The sequence below is a fragment of the Atractosteus spatula genome, chromosome 22 (assembly GCF_055471065.1).
Source record: "Atractosteus spatula isolate fAtrSpa1 chromosome 22, fAtrSpa1.hap1, whole genome shotgun sequence".
Lineage (NCBI taxonomy): Eukaryota > Metazoa > Chordata > Actinopteri > Semionotiformes > Lepisosteidae > Atractosteus > Atractosteus spatula.
Genome location: NC_142727.1, coordinates 11,924,755 through 11,944,619, shown reverse-complemented (window position 1 = coordinate 11,944,619; position 19,865 = coordinate 11,924,755). Strand labels below are relative to the sequence as shown.

General features: G+C 39.1%; 1 protein-coding gene across 1 annotated transcript; it reads right to left on the bottom strand.

Annotated features, from left to right (window-relative positions):
- Positions 1–10,807: 10,807 nt before the first annotated feature.
- On the bottom strand, positions 10,808–18,724 carry htr3a (5-hydroxytryptamine (serotonin) receptor 3A). The gene is made up of 9 exons (XM_088939710.1): positions 18,299–18,724; positions 16,822–16,985; positions 16,040–16,084; positions 15,517–15,626; positions 15,131–15,300; positions 13,695–13,855; positions 12,745–12,955; positions 11,837–12,070; positions 10,808–11,580 (listed from the first exon to the last, which is right to left on the bottom strand). Exons 1-9 carry the CDS (start codon positions 18,414–18,416, stop codon positions 11,297–11,299), a joined length of 1,497 nt encoding a protein of 498 aa, XP_088795836.1. The 5' UTR covers positions 18,417–18,724; the 3' UTR covers positions 10,808–11,296.
- Between the last annotated feature and the right edge of the window lie 1,141 nt (positions 18,725–19,865).

Here is a 19,865-nt window from a genome sequence, read left to right as displayed (position 1 = left end):
TTGTACTGTTCTACACTCGGACCTAAATTCCTTTTCAACGTCACAGTAATCCAACGCTCACCATTTTCTTAATCAAACGTGCCTCCTCTCCTCCTTTCATCTGAAAAAAAAATCATCAAAGACACTGACATACATTTAGAACTTCTCCCAGTTTCTGCCCATTGTAGATGATTTTCTGTAAAACAGGGTTTTATGAATAAACCTAGAGTTATAAGAGTTTATTGTCCAAATCGTGTCTACTCAGTGTTCCGTGTTTTAATAATTGAATTTTTATGGCCCCAGTTATTTTACGAGTTGCAATAGCTCTGCAAGTCCATTATCTTCTACTCCTTTTAACACTGGTCAATCGAATATTGAACTCCTTGGATATGTTCTTTTGTCTTTTTCAAGTATGGCCAGTTTCTGAATTTCCTCATTTTTCAAGGCTGAGTCCTCAAATACAAAAAAAAAGTAATTTCTAGCATGTGCATAAAATCACATTCCTTTTCTGAGGGTTAGGAAAGAAAATGTTGCAGGGTAGCTTTGTACCAATGCAGCAGTGTGACATTCATAAATTTTGAAACAGCTATCGGAAGGAACGACAAGACATGAATTATTGCCTTAAACAGCACAGATTGCCAATCATGCTAAAGAAATAGAGAAATTCATTTGTGTGTGGTGCAGTGTTGCAAAACAATGTCTATGAATCACACAGATTGTGCACATTTTTTAAAAAGCCATCACAGATAAGAGCACAGCAGTGTCCTGTGAACACAGTGTGTTGACACTTAGCACCACCTGCTGTTTGGAGATGAGTTCTCTTATGTGCAAATTCAGAGGTGTGGACTGCATTAGGCATCTATATCCTGAAGAAGAAAAATATTTATGTTTTTTGTGTAGTCTGTAAAGCAATAGTTAAAAAAGGTAAGTAAATACAAGTGTGTCTGCTCCTGTAGGACGTTTGACAGATTCTGTGAGGGCTCAATGGTTATTTAAATGTACTGTTTAGATTGCAAGACAAGTAAAGATGACTGAAATATTGCACCATGTTATTAGTATTCTTCAGAACTGAGTTGAAATCACATAGGAGTATCACATCTTTGGAGACACCATTGAATATGATGGCTTTCAGTGGAACACTGGTTTAGACTGGTTTAGACTGTCAAATTAAAATAAATAATATTTTTTTTAAAGGAAAAGGAAATTAAAGGAAAAAAGGTATGAAAGCAAGTTCTTATTTTCTTCACAATGGAAATCAGTGTGGACACAGGGAGGTGAATACGGATTTTGTCAATTCAGTTTTGAGTAACATCTTGCAATCAAAATGTTGAGGCAATAAATATATAATTTTGCCAGACAAACCTTGTATGACATTCTGGCCTGTGTATGTAAAGTAAAATTACTTTCCTGAGAAGAATACGCTGAAAGGCAGGTTATGCTTTGAGGCCGATTGTGCTGCACAGCTCAGAGATAAGTAAGTTTGCAAACTCCAGTGTCAAACTACAGCTGTATCCTACTCTAGGGCTTAACCTTTGACCCTCATCTGAATTCTTTAATTCTGTTCGCCAGCCAAATAAATTGTTGTTTAATCTCAAGGCAACTTCACTGAATCTGTCAAAACAATTTAAGAAGCTCTTTTTTTTAGAGAAAAGAAGAATAAAAAGGTGTAGCACATTCACAACAAGAGCCAGTTGCATTTCTAAATCAGACAGGTAAGCTTTTTCAGCTAAGCCTTTTTAAATAAGCCTAAGCAGATTTATTCATTGAAATTAATCCTGTCTATTGTTAGTTTAAAGTAAATTTTAAAATATACCTGTCTGCTTTCCGCAAACAAAAAGCCTTCCAGTTCAGCTCTCTTGCATGACTGACCTTAATATTCCTTGGTTTTCCAAGTTTAGTACAATTGCAATTTAAACACAAATATGTGGTTTGGCTACAAAAATCCTCAAAATAGCTTCCTAAGAAGTGAAAGGCTGTTAGGACAGTGAAAAAATTCCTTACCATTAATGGTTTAGCTTTCAAATATTAATAGTAATAATATATACTGTATAAAGACACACACATGAGCACATATACAGCAGTACATAAATTGCTAACTGAGCTCAGCGTTCCCCATGCGCCATCAGAGACACAAGAAGCACAATTCTTGCAAATAATCTTCCAATCCTGTGTTCTGTGTTCTGTTCTTGAATAGGGCACTGTCTGCCACAGCACTTAAATAAATCTTTTTTATAACATGTAGTGTACAGTATGTCTGCATTGTCATTACTGAAGACTGAGAAGTGCTCTTTTGAAAGAAAATTTATTTCCAGGTAACACATGCCTCTAGAAAAAGGCAAGACCAGAACTTGTTCAGTTTAGGAACATGGGTCTATGGGGACATTTCACTCAGCAGTTAGGTTCCCTTTACTTTACATTTCTGCACCACAAGATGAAGGATGAACACTGTCGGCTTTCAGGGGCAAGAATTGATAATCTGCCTTACATATAACATCAAATCAAGACTCCGGAAGAAAAAAAACAGTTCCACATTTTATACAGTAGATGACCCTAAAATGTGCTGTCAGTGTGAAGACGTGAGGGGAAGCTTATTTGTTTTTTTTCTCTCTCTTTTTTTTAGGGTGTTGTTGACAGCTGTGAGTGGCGGAAAAAAAAAGCCCGGAATGAGGTGGGAGGACATGGGGAGAGAGAGAGGGAAAAAATGAACGGCACTGGTTTTGCCCCCTTCGGACATCTTAAGGTTTGTTCTTTTATTGAAAACTTCAAATGGTGGACTTAGGCGCTCCAGCGCTGCATGGATCATGTGACTCCCTGGCGATGGATGAGAGGAGGTGGGTGAATGGTGACTGGCCCTGAATAGGCTTTGTGTGACAGCCGGGGGTCCCATCTTTATGTGCTCTTTGACCCAGATATGATCTAATGGATAGGAAAGGGCTCTGACAATGGCGCCGTGAATAGAGAAACGGTCTTCTCCAAATCCCTGCAATTGTATGCGCTGCCAAGCATTGATTGTGGAGCTTATCACGCCTGAAGAACTGACCCTGAACATTTTTGCCATGTCCCTCCAAGTGATGTAACATATGTTACTTTACCTAGACACAACCCAGCCTTTCCTTTTGTGATGTTCTGCAAGAAAGCAGGCATTTCTGATTGCATGTACAATATGTACGCACTGCATGTGTTTTTTTTTTTACAGTTTCAGTTTTTTTACAGCACTCAATTTGGGCACCTCATCTGAGCAGCTGCATTCCATCTTGATGCTGAATGGCCTCCTGTCATGGGGTTATGTGTTTTGCTCCATAGTGAAATTTGTGTTTCACGTTTTAATGTATCGAATACTGTATTTCAGTTTCAGTCACTGTATTCATTTAATTATTCCACAAAGCTTTCCTTTTACGGGCTGTAGCTCTGGGCACTGAAGTTCAGAATTCTCCAAGAACATCTGTCAGTATGTTTCCATAAAAATAAAAGCTAGTTTAGCTTAAAGTTTGTTTAGAGGTTGACAGCACCTGTTCCTGATGGTCATAGTGCCTTCTGGTTCCCCTTCTGCCTGGGCCTTTGATTTAATAATCAGCTTTCATGGAGCAGAGTTGTGGATCACCACTGTTGTAGGGGGACGTCTTGCTTTAGATACATTAATTAACCTCGACAGCGCGTCATTGGATTGTGAGAGGGGAAAAAAAATCGGTGTGACCACATGGGGAAAACATGCAGTCTCCACACATAAGGCTCCCCAGGCATCAACATAACCTAGGACCCAAGAAATTTAAAGCAGGTGCGCAAACGTGCGTAAAAACAGTCCTCGAAGCTCTGTGGTGATGGCGTTTATGCACCACTCAGCCGTGTTAATTTCAATGCGGAAAAAGCATTCGCAGTATTATATTGTTTGGGCCGAACGCTTTCAAAAAAAGCAGTTTCATGCTTTCACATTGCAGTGCTTTCCTCACGTGATCGCTGGAAAAGAGGAATTTTGCCGTCTGCATAATTGATGAGCGATCGATTGGGCTCGTCTGGAAAGGTAGGGGAACGGTTTTTTTTTTTTATTAACACCGGGTGTTTGTGGTTTTTCAATCTCGAAAATGTGCTTTTATATTTCAGTCTTAACCGTGAATATCCGATTCTCAAAACTGCTAAGAAAGTTTCATGTGGCTTTTGTGTTTTTACCAACAGATATTTTAGGAAGCGAGAGAGGCAGTCTGTGAGTTTAGCGTTTAACTCATTAGACAACAGAACTCTTCCAAACGGTCAACAATACCGGACTTCTGCGTCTTAACGCATGTCTCGTCTTTTCCCCTCTCCAAAATGTGATGTTCGGTTCTTAAAATAACTACAGTCTATTGTAGTTAAAAATACTACAGTAGACAGCAATGCTTACACCCCAGCCTCTATTATCGCAGCTTGTGTCCGTTAATTCCAAACTTATTTAAAACCCAGCTCTCGGGGGTTGGTGCCCATGCGGCATATTCTGGTATTTCTCAAAGTTGATTTTTTAATCGCAAAGCCACTTTCATTGAATATTGTTAATGACTGATATCCCAGGAATGAATGTAAGGTGAGGTGATAATTAGGAATCCATTGTGTTGTGTCAACAATACGAACCTGGTACCAAGCGACAATCTGCACCTCCTACCGGGGTGTGGGATCATCACAGGTGCTGCTACCCTCATTTCCTGTATTGAAAATCAGATAAATATGTTAGATGTGCTCAGTGCTTAGAATGTCTCACACATCCAAATATACAGTAACAATAAAAGTCTGGATGTGATCCAACCATCCCCAACTATAAGACCAAAGCATGAACAAATGGTAACAAACATATTTGAATATAAAGTATATTAAAGTACATCCCTAGGCTGTCAGTGGTGATTAGTGTAAGCTCCTTTGATCAAAAAAGGGTTTAGCTTTTCATGTTATGAAAATATGAAATCAATAAGTGCACAAATTAAACTGTCCTTGTTGTTTATTTGTTAGCAACATAGCACTTCTCTTGTGAAGCTTGTTTATCATTGTATCATGCCCTGATATGCTGTCCTAAGAAATTAATACCTCAAAATCTGTTAGTGACACAACCACACACATACATAGTTCTACATATCAATTAATCAAAGCAATTTTATTTTATAGATGACCTTGTTTGTACTGAATTGTGGCAATACACATGGTCAGGGGCTGTAGCTCTTAGCTGATCCCTTTCTTTTGTGAGTTTTAGCTGATCTAAAGTTCCCAATGCCAGCTAAAGCTTTGGACAGGAATTAAAAAAGACAAAATTCTGTTTTTACCCTTCCAAACTATTGCATCTAAAAATAGTCCTTTTTTTAACAAAGAATTAGTCTGTTTATTAAATTGATGGAGCCTTTCACTGATATGATGAATACACAAATACACTACAGCAGATGAGTTACTGAGTTACTCCTTTTTTGTTGGAAAACGTCAGATCTGAATATAATACAGGTGGTGACCGTTGCAACGAATGACAAAATCCATGTTAGGAGTTGCATAAAAGGCAGAATGTGAGTAAACAAAACAAGACTCTCTTTCTCTTGGGTAGATGTTTGATTGACACATGGACTTTTCTCGGTTTCTGAGAGAAATGTTTCCCCCTTGTGGTGTGTGAATGGTAAAGCTCATTTCATTTTATTGGATTTGGAGGAGGAAAGTAAATGAAGGACAACTGTGTAAAAACAGTACAAGATACAGACTTCGAGAAACACTCACTGAAAGGAGGTAACATTTTCTGTACCAAAGGGGGAATGATGTTACATTTTTTAAAGTATTAGTTGAGTGATGTTGACTGAGGTTGGAGCACTAGTGACTAGATTGCTCCACATCCCTTTCCAAAAGAAGCGAAAAATATGCTTTTAATCTAAGGTGGTGGGGCATAGTGGCACAATAGAGCAGGGGCCCTGGGTTTAATTTCTATGGTGCTATCTGCATGTAGGTTGTATGTTCTCCCCATGTTCATGTGGGTTTCCTCCAGGTGCTACAGTTTCCTCTCACAGTACAAAGACATACTGGTAGGTCAGGTGGCTTTTGGGAAAAAGCCTGGGCCTGGTGTGAGTCTGTGTGTGTGTCTGCCCTGCGATGGACAGGTGTCCCATCCAGGGTGTACCCTGCCTTGCTCCCGTTGCTAGTAGGATAGGATCCAGACCACTGTGACCCTGAACTGGAGAAGAGGATGGGTGGATGACACTAAAGTGAGGTGAAATTAGCAATACAGTTTGAAACCAGAAATGGAACTGGCTGAAACATGTCAGATGGAAATCCTGACATTTCCAAAGGATGGTCTGACTTCTTCCCAGCTTCCAAAGGCATGCTGGGTCGGTTAACTGGCATCTGTGTGCTTCTGTGCACTTGACTATACAGGGGGTATGTGCGGAGTGCAGTGGACAGAGGTCCCATCCTGTGCTTGTGTGATAGGATGGGAGTTACTTTGGTTGTTGGCTTTCTGAGGAGGGAGGAAGGATTAGCTTTTTTCTTTCAAAGTGAGAATAACAGTCTTCTTGAAATATGCTATATACTTATATAATATAAATATGCTGTATACTTTCAGAACATTTCTGTCACTGCAGGAAGCAATGGCATATTTAAACAATGTTAATGTGATATTTTGCCCGTGTATATGTTACATTTTAAACAGTTCAAGTAGGTAGCTGTGTCAGTATTCATAGACTGCAAAGGAACAAGTAAAGGTTTGTTCCATGCTGAAAAGAGAAGAAAAGAAAAATAAACACAACGTTTCGGCTGTGGAGCCTTCTTCGGGTGTGTCTTGTATTTTATATATACATTTATGTATTTAGTCAATTGCAGGAAAGGACAGTCCGATCTGTAGGCATGTTAGTGCAGCATCGCTGTCATATGATGTTGATGTACTATGCTTTGGGTACACCAGTTTGCTGTCAAGAGTGCTTAATGTCTTTAGAATATCAAGGTAGCTACTGTATAAGGAAGGTTCTTACTTGATGAAAATAAAACAGATTTTGCTGACGTACATACAAATTCTAAGACACTTGACCTGTTCTAAAGCATCTAATGGTTTATGTTCATGGTAGATGCTAAATGTTCTGTAAATTCGTACAATGGATTTCCAGTAATGTAGTGCTTCTACTGAGCCCTGTCCAGGTGTCTAGCGACTGCAAGAATTCAAAGACTACATAGCTACAAACGAGATTAAAACAAACCACTGTAACATAAATCAAATAAAAAATATTTATTTGAAAGTTCGTTCTGGAATTTGTCAACCTGTAGTAAAAACCAAGCTTCTGAAGATCTGCACTTTGAACTCCTCTCTGAAACTTCATAAGGACATTCCAGGCACACTGCACTATGAGCTGGTGTCAATAGGAAAGGCTTATGGATAAGAAAGGGTTACTGTACTAAAAGGCAGGCATGTTATGTGTTCGTATATGCCACTGAGACAAAAAAAGAAGCTTGAAAAAAGCAGCAACAAACCATTAATTTTCCGTTATCTGCTTGAGACACTGTTGGCATAGTAATACTGCAATTTGCATCTTTTATCTTGAAGAAAAGACAGTATCTGTATCTGAAATGAGGACATTCCTAATTAAGATAATCTCTGTCGCTCTATGAATTAATACATTTAAATGAGCATTTGAAACATGGAAAGGGATTACTGCTCCACTCCTCTTTCACAGACCAAAGTGTTAAGTGTGACTGAGGTCAGATGCTCGCTTCTTGGCCTGTAGCATCAGATTCAACAGGCACATTGTATAGGATCACTCTCGAGAATGTTTTAAAACAGAACTGGATTTCAATGCCTGGTGAAATATAAAAATATCCAACTCTGCACATGATATTTACTTAGTGATATTTTCTGTTCACTAGGTATAACAGTACCCAAGAATTAAGCGTACTGAAAAGATTATGGAGTGTTTAATTAAAATTTTTTAACCCACTCGGCTGAGGGCTGACCTCCTGGCCAGGGGACGAGGAACTTGGGACCCCATGCAGAGTGAGGAGTGACCTAGGGGCAGCTGCAGAGGTGGAGATGGGATACAGAAAGATGTACGCGAGGGAAAGTATATATAATGTTTTAGGAGTGGAAGTGACGTCAGGAGTGATTGCTAATTACTGACAGCTGTGTCTGATTGAATTTGGTTGTTGTCATCTCTCCCGAACTTTCATTATAAACTCCATTTAACTGAAGACTTAACTTAAAGGCATCACTACAGTTGTCCAAAAACAGCAGCCCAGCCACTTTAGGTTAATGATCTTTGACGTCTTGTTCCTTTAACTTCTGTCAGCTTCCTGTTTTTCCAGTTTATTTCAATGTTTCTTGTAGTTTGTTTTTTATATGTGTATAATATATAGTCTATCAGTGCACCAAAGCTTTGAAAAATATTTAAAAATGTATTGGCTGCTAAATATACTGTGGCAGTATTTGAAGTGTTAGTTTACTCTTTCAAGTATTTTGAGCAAAATACAGTTGTTTATTTAGTGTACTCAAATAAAAACATAATCTCCTGCTGACACATATTTACTTGATTTTGATCATGCTTTTCTTCAGTTGTTTAATTTGAGGGAAAAAATAGATACAGCATATTGCAAAGCAATCCAGAAAAAACATTTGAAAAGTAAATTTTTCAAGTTTGTCAATGGCAGCTTTAAGGAAATCAATGTACATGTATGCAAAAGTAGTTTACACAGTTGATTTCACTGAACAATGTATACAGCTAATAGGTGAAACTTCAAAGTGTGATACTGGTACATTCAGTTAGCGGTTGCATACTGTACATTAAAATTACCTGAAGTAAATTTCAGCCCCTGCAGCTCTGTTGACGGGGTTGGTTGTTATTATTCTTTTAACTGTATTGTGAAGAACACTTCATATTTATCAACGAGGGACTAAGTCATATTCTTAGATCAATGAATATAGTCTAGTTTGGGAGTTACTTGACAAGAAATGGGCCTTTTCAGGTCTTTCCAGCTTTTGGAAAGGATCTGATTGTGAAGTTGCATTGATTGAACTGGAATCAATGGTCCCATTTACTGTCTTACCGATTTTTTTTTAATTATGCACATTGTCAATAGCATTTATTTAATCATTGCATGCCCACTGAGTGCATTTTCAGCAAGCTAAAATCATTACATGTAGTACATTAGTGTCAATCATGAAACAAGAACAATCAAAGCAGTGATAAATACCTTGCTGGTGTTTGCACGTTCTGCAGAGTGTAGTATATTAGGCTGAATTTGCAGGTGCGTGGTTCGTTGTGCTGAACAATTAACTCCTTTTCTCTCTCGTAAACATGATAAATCCTACCTCATTCACTTTGTTCATTTTGTAAGGGGAAAAAAGTTCTTCAAAAGTATGTGTTTTAATCTGTCCATCATTCCTTAATTTACTTGACACAGTTTCAAAGTGTTTAAAAGCCATTTTGAACAAGAGCCAGACAGTAATCCAGATGCTTAAATGATATTCTTTCTTTTAAAAAGTTTTCTATTAAATAACAAAGAGCTGTTCTGTCAGTAGGTTAGCGTTAAGTTGATATATGAAGTTGGTCTATGTGCAACTGATTTTTTTTATTTTAATTGAGTCTTACAGTTCAGTCGTGTTTACAAAGCAGTTTATTTTTTTGTGCAAAAACAGTGTGTACAGTATCGGTTTCCAATATTCTGTAGCAGAACAATCTAATGTGCTGCTGAAGGTAGCATTAACCTTTTTGTAAAAAAAAAAGGTGTGTATTATCCTTTTTTGGTCCACATGGACAGGAATAATGAGGATGTTCACAAATGTTGAAACTGAAGAATAAAAACAACACAGCTGAAGACTTAGAGTAAAATGAAATTTTATTCCCATATAATAAGAAACAGTGTTATATGACATATACAATGGTCCTAAAAATAAAACTGTCATAATTTAACTCAGATTATTTCAGGTCAGAGGCCATCAATTGCTTCAATTTTTCCATTGTATCTGTGGCAGTGTTAGAAATGCAGCACAGGTGTGTAATGCAAAGCTAACTGGTTCTGAAGAATACAGATTATCAAGTCTGGAGTACATTGCCTGAAGTTACTACTGTATATACAAGCTGAATGTAAAAGCTATAAATTAAATACACTTCATAATAACATTTGCCTGTAGAAGGCATTTTCGAGAATAAAAAGACTTTTTGCATGGAGAATACATTAATACCCTGCATATACATGGGAGAATCCACAGGAGAAAGCAATAAAATATTTTAAAAGTCCACTGTGGTTTCATCCACCAGTAAAATTAATTCCACACACAGCCATTCAATTATATATTGACATCTTGTCAACACATGTTGACACACCTGCACTTTTATTTTCGGCTGGCTTTTATAACATTCCAAAAGTGTGTTTTTCTTTTCTCTTGTGATTGCTCAGCTGCTTCACAGGGTTTGCAAATGATAAATAATTGACTTCCATTCTCCCTTTCCTTATTAAAACAGCAATGAGATGCACTATTGTATGAAATGATTTAATGATTTTGTCCAATGAACTAAAATAGCCGTTCAGACAACTTTATATTCTTACTAAAGTTGTGTCTAAATTTCTAAAGCCATAGAAGTGTTTGGAATCAATGTTTTGTTATTGTAGAAAATCACAACTACAGTCTAACATAACACAGAGAAAAGGCAGGAGACAAAGATTTTCCCACATACAGTACATTCACATGTATTCCAAATGTCACAAACCAGAATATGAATATGACTAGAAGCTTTTGTTGTAGAGATGGGCCATTCTCACTACACAGCTACTGAGGTTTATTTTATAAAGGCTTTCACGTGAAAATCTACACCAAAGCACACTATCATTGTCTATACAAAAGCACAAGCCACCTCTCTTTTTTTTGCATGTACAGTATTCGTTTTATTGTTTTAATCTGATGTGATTCTAATTGTGTTCTTTCACAAGATATGTCTAAATGAAGAGCAGGCTGACCCTGTGGAGAGCAGCTGTTGCGCGGCGCAAAGGAAAAATCTAATGTCGGCTTCTCGACAATCTCGTCCGGTTTTTAGCAGTAAAGCCCTTCTCTAAAACAGTCACAGTTTTTTTTTTTTGTTGACCTTGTGAGTTTATTAGCCAACGTTGCGGAGTATTATGAACGAGAAAAATGAAACACTTGTTTTCCCCTCCTTACAGTGCGTTGTGTGAGACCTCTTTCAGTGGTAGACAAAAGACGGAGGATTTTTTTCACTTCCTGTGAAGAGGGAGTGGGGAGAGGCAGCCCTTATTAAGGTAAGAATCAAGGTATTCAAGGCCACCCTCAGCCAAATCAGATTGGTTATCTTTACGTGAGGCCCACACGCTGGTTTTTCCAAAGCTCTCAAGCTCAGGCATATTGCCACACTGACCAGAGAGTCCCGAGTGTGATGCTGTACGCCAGCACAGCCACTAAATAAACGCGGAACAGCAGCACATCCAGGACATACCCCACCTGCAGCCACTCCTTGGCAATTTCTCTGTACTGCTCTCGCCTCTCCAGGAAGTGGCGGATGGACGAAATCTCCTGGAGGATGTTGTCCACCACTGGGGCATTGTCTCTCAGAGGTGGGGCCATGCCTATGGACTTCTCACAGTCTCTGGTATTCTCACAAGTGCGGTGATTGAATTTGCCTGCAAGGTTTAACGGTGATAAAAGCCTATGTCAACCTAACAAACGCATTGTCCTGCAAAAGCATGCTGCCTTTTATTAATATGCTACAACAGCATTATCTAGCATGCATCCTACATATCTGGGATGCACCCTGCATCCACAATTAATAAAAATGTCAGCAGGAAGTATTTCTCTGCTGCAATAGAGCTGGCGCTGAAAAAAAGCTGAAGAGGTTTGGTGCCTCTAAAATAAAAACTGTACCACTCGAGAACCCACCTGTATTCATGTTATTCTCCTTGAATCGGGACATGTCACATCCCCTTGAAGGAATGGGGCCAAATCTTTCCTTGTTGCGAATGCAGAGAAGCACGGTGGCTTTCTCTAACACAAGGTGCTTCACCCACTCTGGGACATGGGACTGGAGGTCCTGTTTGTGCACCAAGCGTACGATCAGGATGGTCTCCGTAAGACTAATCACCAGGAGGGCCATGCACACCACAAAGTAGACACCTGTAGTCCAAAAAACAAAAGTATCGGCCCAAAATTCACCTTTGTTAAGGCACAGCTCCATTATTACAACACTGACTTGCTGAGCTAAAATATTCTCAGTACTTTAATTGCATCAGCTTTTTGCATACACAGAGTTTTCAAGAAAAAAAGTTGGATTATTTTACTTCAGCTACTTTTTTAGCTTCCAAAAGCTTCATGGGGTGACTTTTTCGCAAAATTAATGTTCGTGCACCAGAAGGTATCACCTTTACACAGTGCTGTGGATATGACAACAGGAACAAAATGATCTGCCCTTTCTTAAAGTCCCGGTATATAAGCAGTGCATATTTCAAATAACTTTAAAATGCAGAAACAAAAAGAGATTTCAAAATGTAAGTGATGGCACTTTAAAGCTGTTCGGAATGTACACAAATAATAACCTTTTTGTAAATTCTTCCAGAGCTTTAGATTTTAATTTGGTTTATTAGGTAAGCATGCGGAAAGGTAAAACTGAAATAAAATAAGCAGAGAAAGCTTTTCCAATGCCTGCCTTGGATTTCATTTGGAGCCGCCTGTTCCTCAGACGAAGGGCTAGAGAAGCTCAATAATAGAGCGCAGCACTGCGGCAGGAAACTTAATCTCACGATCTAAAGCTCCTAATCGTGTCCCAGATGACTCCCGCCCTTTCCCCCTACCTATCAGAGGCGTCCCGATGGCAGTAGCAGGCAAAGTGTCGGACACAATGATGAGAAAGACAGAATATCCCAGCAGCAGGGTGATCTTAAAGGACACCCGCTCTCCACTATCAGGCGGCAGATAAAATCCCACAATGTCCATCAACATCAGGAACACGCTGGGCAGCAGGAGGCTGACAGTGTAGAACAAGGGCCTTCGTCGGATCACGACCTGGAAGACACGGGGGTCGTTAGCCCTGGGTCTGGACCGGAATTATTCTGACCCGTGGGTGGAGTCCTGCCATGAGCATTTTTGCCGTTTTTCAGCACAGTTGCAGATTAAACGGGGAAGATTTCCTTCTTCTTGTGTGCACTGAATATTGGATGAGCGCTGTTGTGTTTTCAAAACTCCCAAAACACAGATTCAAAGATTATTCAGTCGTGATGATTTTAAATTTAGAATTGCCCATTTTTCTTAATCCTATAAACACTTTACTTGAAATCACAAGCTGTGTCTGTACAGGCTGGCTCACGGAGATGACCCTCTGTACCTACACTGGGAGAAGGAGGAAATGCAGATGTCTGAAGCACTGACGTGACAGTCAGGAGATGCAGTGCTGTTTGTTGGAGAGGTACGTCCCTCAGGAATGTTTAACTGTGAACTGAGACAGCCCTGGATTCTTAATCCCAGTCCTATCCCCAATGGCACTATGCTAAATGTGCCTCACTTTTTTTGAGAATTCCACTTTCTAAGAGACATTTTGATTTAATCATTTAAAATAGATATTTTAGCCCCCTCAGCAACTGAAATTCCTTTCTTTTGACTCATCAGTTCATAGTGACCTAAGATTTAAGTTGCAGTAACTGAAGGGTTATTCTTTTTAAAACTTTGTCCGTCACTTGATTCCTGGTGTATACAGTACAGTTCTTGGGCCTGGGTAACACAAATGTAAAGGAGTAGGGTTGCTTACAAAGAACTTCATTTCGGCATAGTGGTCGGTACCGTCAATGCTGAAGTCTATGTACTGAGACAGGACATAAAGCAGCTCCCATTCCCCCTGGTTCATGAAGACATTCTTGTCAAACATCACCTCTTCAGGGGTTCTCATCAAGGAGATGTTAATGTCAGCAGCTGCAGAGCATGAAAGTTAAACTTTAGTTCTGCCTTTCTCATAATTAACCATAATCTTGCATGACTTCAAACTACACAGCTAAGAGTTGTTATCTCAGTTCAGCCTGTGTGTCACATCCTGGCAAAACAGTTAGGGAGGATCTTATTATCGGTCTCGTTCTGTCAAGCTAGCAGTAAGGCTTTCTATCCAGGACAGCCAACAGTCAAATGACACGAAAATGCTTTTTCAGTGCTTTTCATTTTTTACCGGACAAAATAATCTAGATATTATGTACAACAGTTTATAATGAACCAAAAATCTAACATTTGAAGAAGAACAACTGACACCCAGAAATGACAGCAGCCGTACCACCACCGCATAGCCTAATATCACGAGATCTCAGAAGCTAAACAAGGCTGAGCCTGGTCAGTCCAGGAATGGAAGACCACTGAGCAAAACCAGATTGTTGCTGCAAGTGGTTTTTGGTTGAGTAAACTGTGCTCTTTCCTCTTGTCCCGAATTTCCGGTCGCTGCCCCAGTATGCTGCCAGAGAAGACTGTTGTTTAGGTGGTGCTGTTCTGCAGATGAGATGATAAGCCGAAGTTCTGATTTCCTGATTTTTCCAAATACTGTGACACTGTTTTTGAGACTGGGTATGTGCTGGCTAAATTCTGCCCTGTGCGTTCATAATATGGTCTACCTAAAGTGCCCCCCCCCCCCCCCCCCCAGTTCAGTGTTTGAAGTGATTTCTTGCTTCTTCACCAGCTCCGCTGTGCAGAGGGGCTGCTAATCAGCAGTGTAAAGAGGGGGTCTCCTTCAACATTTGAAGCACTTTGGTGCTTTTCAGGATGAAAAGGACTATATAAATGTGAAGAACTATTGTAATACAGTAGTTCTTTTACTCTTGGTTTGGGGTGGTGCGGTGGCTCAGTGGATAAGGATCTGCACCTGTGGCTGGAAGGGGCAGAGGCCCCCGAGCAAGGCCCTTAACCCCAACTCCTCCAGGGGCGCCATATAAATGGCTGACCCTGCGCTGTGACCCCAAGCTTCTCTCCCTGTCTGTGTGTCTCACGGCGAGCAAGCTGGGGTCTGCGAAAAGTCAAATATCCCTAATACAAGAAATTGTACATGGCCAATAAATTGATCTTAATTCACAATCAGCAACTCAGCATATTCCAGTAGTTGCTCGTTGCAAATTAGAAATATGTTAAACTTAAGATTTAAACTTGACTTATCAAAGGGAGTCTAACAAGACAGTTGCTTGACAGACGTGTGAAACAACAGCGGTTGCTTACTCGTGTGAAGCCAGCTGGTGAAGGTCAGGGTGCAATTCTGGATATCGAAGGGGAAGTTGTAGATATCCAGGCTGCATGCTGTCACCACCTGGATGGGTTTGTAGTTTTGCACTTTTCCGTCATAACCCACGTACACGTAAGGGATATCTGGGGATTTTCCCACATCCACGCTGCGGAAACAGGCATTGGGGTTAGAGATTCTCAATCCAGCTGCCAATTCCAGCTGCCAGACCAGTCTCAGAGATAGGCGATCTTAAAAAAAAAAAATAGCATTGGTACGTCTCTGATTCTAAATTCCGCCCAATTAACCTGGTTCCATTTTTCCAGAACAATCTGCATATTTTGTAAGCTTAAGCCCCCTTAGCATTTTGAGCCAGTGCACTTACAACTCGTTGATGAGAATGTCTGGCACCCAAATATTGCTTGTAGGGATGGAGACTTGCTTGATATCGTCAAAATCCTCGGGATTCCATACAAGGAATTCGTCCACCCATTTCTTTGCAGTAAAGAGATACAAGACGTTTTTAAGGCAGGGTCAAATGAAAAGGCAAACATCTTTTGTTTTTAAACGAACAGTAATCTTGCCTGATTACTTTCCCTTGTCAATGATTATTAAAAGGTGATAATAACACATGCAGAAATATGTACATATACAGTACATACACACATTGATTATACAAATATATATTACAAGCTACTGTACTTTCCCACTCTGCAAGGACTTTCACAGCAGCTGCAGTCTGTCTTTATTTCAGAAGCCAGTAAGGTATCTGCAAGTGCTGCAGAGAGGAAGCCTTTACCACAACTGCATAAAGCAATTATTTGTCAACCAAATCGGATCATGTGAAGAGGCAGAAATTCTATACAGTTCAAGTTCAAGTCTGAAACCCCCACTGACGTCTCCCTTACCTGTCTGTACCAGATGTACGTTGTTAGAACCTGGTTCTTCTCATCCTGTAAGGGAGGGTGGGAAGGGGTGAAGGTATATACTTGTGTTAGCAGATACAGTATGTGTGTTTTTTTACTTTTGTATTACAACAACAATGTTGTCCACAACTCAGTAAGGTTCCTGGATTTTTTTTGGCCAATTACATTCTCTCTGAACATATTACACCACAGTCTGCAGTCCAGATTTAAGACCTATAAATAATAACCTACAAAATGAATGGATACATTAATTTCCTAATTTAGTTGGTACAGTATGTGTACAGTGAATACTAATTTTATGTGACTATATACTATAGTTTCATGAATGCAACATGCTGTATTCTTAAAATCTGCAGCCTTTGCTGCTTCTTACATTCATAAAAACTGACCTTTGCTATTTTCTTCATTAAATTCTTGTTTTCAAGTACGCTATATCCAACTAAGGCATTTTGTATAGCAAGTATGTTTGCAGGTTTGCATATTTTTTCTAGCATTCTGATGAGTTAATCTTATGATACTAAAAATTATTGTGAAAAATCATCTCAGCAAATGATTATTTCGATTATTCTTTATATAATCGTAAGGGTATACATAAGGGTATTTGTACAGGAATGTGCATTTTTGTGGAAGTGTGGCTTCCTTTGCTGTGAATTGAGAGCACATTTCAGAGACAAGAAAAATCTTTTCACCATCTCCTTCCTCTCCATGTCTATTCTGTCTTTAGGAATCAACCAACGAAAAAAAAAAAGTATTATTCCACCCACCACGCTCAGAATGGCGTACACCATGAAGTCAATGGCCACCATCGTGGAGTTGCGCCAGTCTCTCACAGGACGGACACCTTTCTTGTAGCCGGTCATCAGATAGTCAGAGAGTCGAACTAAGGTTGCGTTGGCAAATCGCCCAGGGTTGTTGCCTATTCGTCTCCCTAAGGTAAGGATGCACACAACAAACAACAAATGTGCTACATGTAAAATAGTATTTGTTCCTGTAGTGTTTTGCTTAATTTGCGATGCGTTAAATGACCCGCTTTTATGTTAATTAGCTACTCCTAGTAGTTGCAATGGTAGTACTGCGGGTGGTATTGGCAGAAGTTGGCGATAAAAAGCAAATAATAAAAGTGTTTTAAGCCCATTGATGCACATGCACACTATAGGTAACATTTTTTCCTGTCGTTATGGTAAGCTCACAATACATTTCTCAAGCAGCAATAATACATTCTTTACTGACTTGGCCACGTTTTTCACTGAAAAACTGTTATGATTACAAATGTGCTTTGATCTCACACAACTCTCCTCTGCTTTTTCCAGTTTTACAGTCCCTCCTGCTGAAGTTTTCGCCGACTTTAGTAAGAGCCAAGTCCTCTAGATTAGTAACATAGTATTGATTTTATCCCTGCGCAAATGCAATTGCTCTCGGTTACTTCTTTCTGTTTCAAGATGAAAACATTTATTATAGTATCAACTTAAATCAGTTCTAGGAAATGTGTTTTGAGCTACAGTCCCATAATGGAATCCCACACTCACAGTTTTTATTCGCTGAAATAATAAAACAATCGTATTAGTGATATATTAATATTACTCAACCAAGTCGAATGCGATATTCTCTTCCATTTTTAGAAAACCGTCAAGAAAAGCTGTAGAAGTTTATCTTCTGCTTTTATTGAAGGGAAGACATGTTGCTGCAGCAAATACTGTATTTCTTTAACATAAAATCAATCTTCCGCTCTTCTAACAAAAATCGACAAAAATCTTTATTTTAATATATTAATCTAATGAAAAGAGATAATAGAAAATGTTGAATTTGCGCTCGACCAGATGTGATGCGGAAAGTATCAGCAGTTTATACTGTGCGACTACAATAACTGTAAAGTAACTTGCGCTTTTATTTTTTAACATCTTCTCTTAACATGTCATGTCCTTGTAATGTAATAGTTATCACGACAACTGAAACAACGACGCTTACAAAGTAGCAATGATTCTTTCAACTGGATATCAAAAAGTAAAAGGGAAACGCCCTGAAAGTAAAATAAAGACAATATATGATACCGTAATTTGACATCGTTCGGTCTCTATTTACTGACCCAGCATTTATCTAAGTACTTTTGGTTTAATTTAATATATTTTGTGAACTATCGTCAAATGATTTCATATTTACGTTTTTTTCATAGTATTTGATTTACTCGATGAAAATAAGATTTTTTTTTCTTGAATTCCAAATAGTGAACTTGCCATGAATTACCTGAGCGAGCCGACTGTGCGCAGAGCAGAAGCAGAGCAAGTGTTGTCCATAATGCAGGATATCTCATTTTGCATTGGAGGATTTTTGCGAGCAGGATACGTCCAAAGTCCTGGCTCATGTTAACGCATTCTGTTGTGCAGTAAGCTCAACAGCCTGTCTCCGCCCGACTGTCTTCATTAAAGTGCCCCAAAACAACACTACTCTTTAGGCTCCGCTCGTCCTGCAGTTTACAGTTTTAAAACAATTAATCAATCTCGTAATCAGGCCTTGTTAGTCTCATGTTTCAAGCCAGGAGGCTGATGTCACGTTGAACACTGTAGGTGTATGGTTTGCTCAGGCCAGCGTCCTGTCATCTATTGATCTAGTGTGCACTTTACTTATGGGAAAAATCCGATGCTTGTTTGCTTGAATGATAGCTGTAAAGTAGTGAAGATGTCAACAGGAAGAACGTTAGCAGTCGCTTGGGCAGTAATGTAATTTATAGATGTGACTGCAGATAACACTGCTTCTTCATAGCTAAATTGTCTGGGTTTCCTCATTTTGTTTATCTTCTATCAGTGCTGGAGAGACTGAGTGAGGGTTTGGCTTGTTTAACCAAGTGCAACATTCACAGTCTGCAACCAAAAGGCAATAAATTGCTAAAACCTACAAACGTTTTAGGATGAATTTGTGTTAAATCAATGCAAATATATCTCTTTTTATGCCACCCCCTAAAAAAGGCAGACAGGGCGCATAAGTTATTGGATTTTCAATTTTATTCATGAATTTCCCATCTGAACAAAATTATGTTTGTATTTATTATGTAAACTGGCAGAGAGTGCATGCCTTTGGAGTGAGTCTGAATTCTATGATTGTGCCTATGTAGGCAGAATGTTTAGATGACTGCAATTACGAGCAATAGAAAACCCTTTTTAGTATAAAATGCCTTTGATTCAGAAATGGCTCAAGTACTGAAATCCCCTCTTTGTCTGTTGCATCCTAAAAAATTTTTTTTGTTGTTTTTCCTCGAGTGGTAGTATTATCTGGAACACAGGGACATTTATACAGATGTATAAGGCACACATCCATGATATACTTAAACACATTTTTAAAAGAAAAAATAATCTGATTTTTACAGGCAAAGTTACGTGTCTGGTACTGGTACCATCTCTTGTCTGTTGAGAATGGGTCATTCAACATAAATATTTTCCCTTCTAGTCACAAGAGAGACCAATGATGAGATTTAAAGAGCCTGTTTGTACATGGGGAATATTTATCACATAGTTTTCCCTTAGTCTGTGGAGCTTTAGGACCATTCTTACAAATGTTGACACAATTGAAAACCCCAATAACTGAAGCCCGGTTTATTTCCTATAATCTCTAATAAAATTAACTGACAGAACGTCCGGTGTGCGCCAGTGGAGTTCTGTGGGAGTTAGCCTGTCACTTGATTAAGTTGATCGAGGACTGCAAATTATTAACCAGTTTTTGGAGTTTACTGGTCGACTGGAAGTCTCCTTGGCTTTAAGGGCGAAGCAAAGAAAAATATTGTATATCTGACTTGCAATAGCAAAGAGTTTCTGTAGTG